The sequence below is a fragment of the Nanorana parkeri genome, unplaced genomic scaffold (genome assembly GCF_000935625.1).
Source record: "Nanorana parkeri isolate BGI_ZX_2015 unplaced genomic scaffold, ASM93562v1 scaffold1563, whole genome shotgun sequence".
NCBI classification, from domain to species: Eukaryota; Metazoa; Chordata; class Amphibia; order Anura; family Dicroglossidae; genus Nanorana; species Nanorana parkeri.
In genome coordinates, this window is record NW_017307831.1 from 82,291 (window position 1) to 84,028 (window position 1,738).

Consider the following 1,738-nt stretch of genomic DNA (forward strand, 5'->3'; position numbering starts at 1 on the left):
CTGTTAAACCAGCCAAGTTAACTGGTTGAGCCTTTCTACCTAGTAACTTTGAATGAATACGTTCCTGATATGGCACAATATACAACATAATATATGAGTCTGTTGCAGGCATTTTTTCAATCTCTTTTCCCTCAGTGATCAGACTGAACATTGTAACTTTGTAGCAAGTCACAAAGTGAGATGTTTCAACTGGAGCGGATCTTTGTCAGACATTTGCAAACACAGGCACCAGGATTTACATCATTGTACTATCTCTGAGTTGACATCTTAGTTCAAGAAAGGGGGGCATTAGAAAAAACCCAAAGTAGAGCAGTGGCGTCAAGATGATTGCTAATAAGCAGTCCACAGGGAACCAAATTCTTTATAAACTAGAATTTATTGAACTTTTATGCTCTACTACAGGTTTTTTCTAATACTTCCCTTCACTATTCTGATCATTCTGAACTTCCACCCAGGATTCACGGGATTTGGTCCTCCGTTGAGCATCAAGAGCAACCTCCAAAGACCTGGATGCATTTTTTACCATTATAGTTAGTGAAAATAGATATACAGTATGTATGTGTTTCTCAATATAATACTACACTCGCCCTGTGTTTTTCCTGCAAGCTACTTACTGTTTCACCCAGCAAGTAGAGCAGTCCACAGACATCTAAGTCCAAGAAGTAGGGTAGAGCAGTACTTTGTTTGCTGTGTTCATACTCTCCTAAATGTATAAATTATATTTTCCTAATCAATAAAGTAAGCCAATTGGCTGATTAATTATCCAATTTTGGTTGGAGTATAACTTCCTTTTCCACCTCATTGCTCAACATAGAGGTGGTATTCTTACATATATGCTTATAGGTTATCAACCATATCGGTTGATGTGTAATTGTTACACATTATAGTGGTATCTTTTTTCTATATAGAGCAGTACTTACCTACCTACCATGCCCAGGTCCCTTTAACTCAATTTCCCTGAACTCCCTGGGTTCCTGGACACACCCAGGAAGTATAAATGCATCAGCTTCCCTTTCTCAGAAGCTCACAGAGGCCACACCTGATGAGGCAGAGGTAGCCGGGTATGCAATGTGTAGCCAGACGGTCAGCCATTCACTGTCAGATGCAGCATGCGGGCAAATGGGCAGAGGTCTTAAAGAAGGCAACCTCTCTGGATAATCCAGATACTGTGGGCTGCACCTCCCCAATTGCTGCCAGAGTTCAGGTCCAGTGGGAGCCCCCATATTATCAGGCCTCAGATCCCTCCAGGAGGGAAGCTTGTTACCAGAACAGCCTCATGCTAAGCAGTTGCCCAGTCTCAGGATCACGCCTCAGCTCAGGGGTTAAATACCTGAGCTCCTCGCTCTAGTCCCTTTGCCCTGTTAGTCTATCTGCCTTGGTGGTCCTCAGCTCTGTCCAGGTCATGCAGGACCCCCAGACCCTCCTTATTAGAATGTATTGCTGGGACTTGTAGTCCTGCATTATACAGCAATGCAGAATACTATCAACTATGCAGGACTACAAGTCCCAGCAATAAATTTTATTATTAAGTTGGGATGCACCAGTGCCAATACTGGGTTTTTTCACATGTACTTGTGAAAATGCCCCATACTAAGCGCAGGCAAAATGATCAGGGTCGCAGCGGTCGCATTTGCGACCGGGCCCTGGTGTTTAGCTAGTTGGGGGGAGCCCAGAGAGAAAGAAGAGTGCACACCATATGCAGCTGCCTCATGCTATCTGTGGTGTTTTTGACACTTGC

The 1,738-nt window shown here is 43.7% G+C and overlaps 1 protein-coding gene across 3 annotated transcripts in view; it reads right to left on the reverse strand.

Annotated features, from left to right (window-relative positions):
* The window catches only part of LOC108798820 (glycine N-acyltransferase-like), a 30,197-nt gene extending 28,785 nt beyond the window's left edge, over positions 1-1,412 (reverse strand). For all 3 annotated transcript variants that reach the window (XM_018570617.1, XM_018570618.1, XM_018570616.1), the window contains exon 1: positions 1,379-1,412. In XM_018570617.1, coding sequence (XP_018426119.1) covers positions 1,379-1,404 — 26 coding nt within the window. In that variant the 5' untranslated portion in view covers positions 1,405-1,412. The remainder of the gene's footprint in view (positions 1-1,378) is intronic.
* Positions 1,413-1,738: the final 326 nt, after the last annotated feature.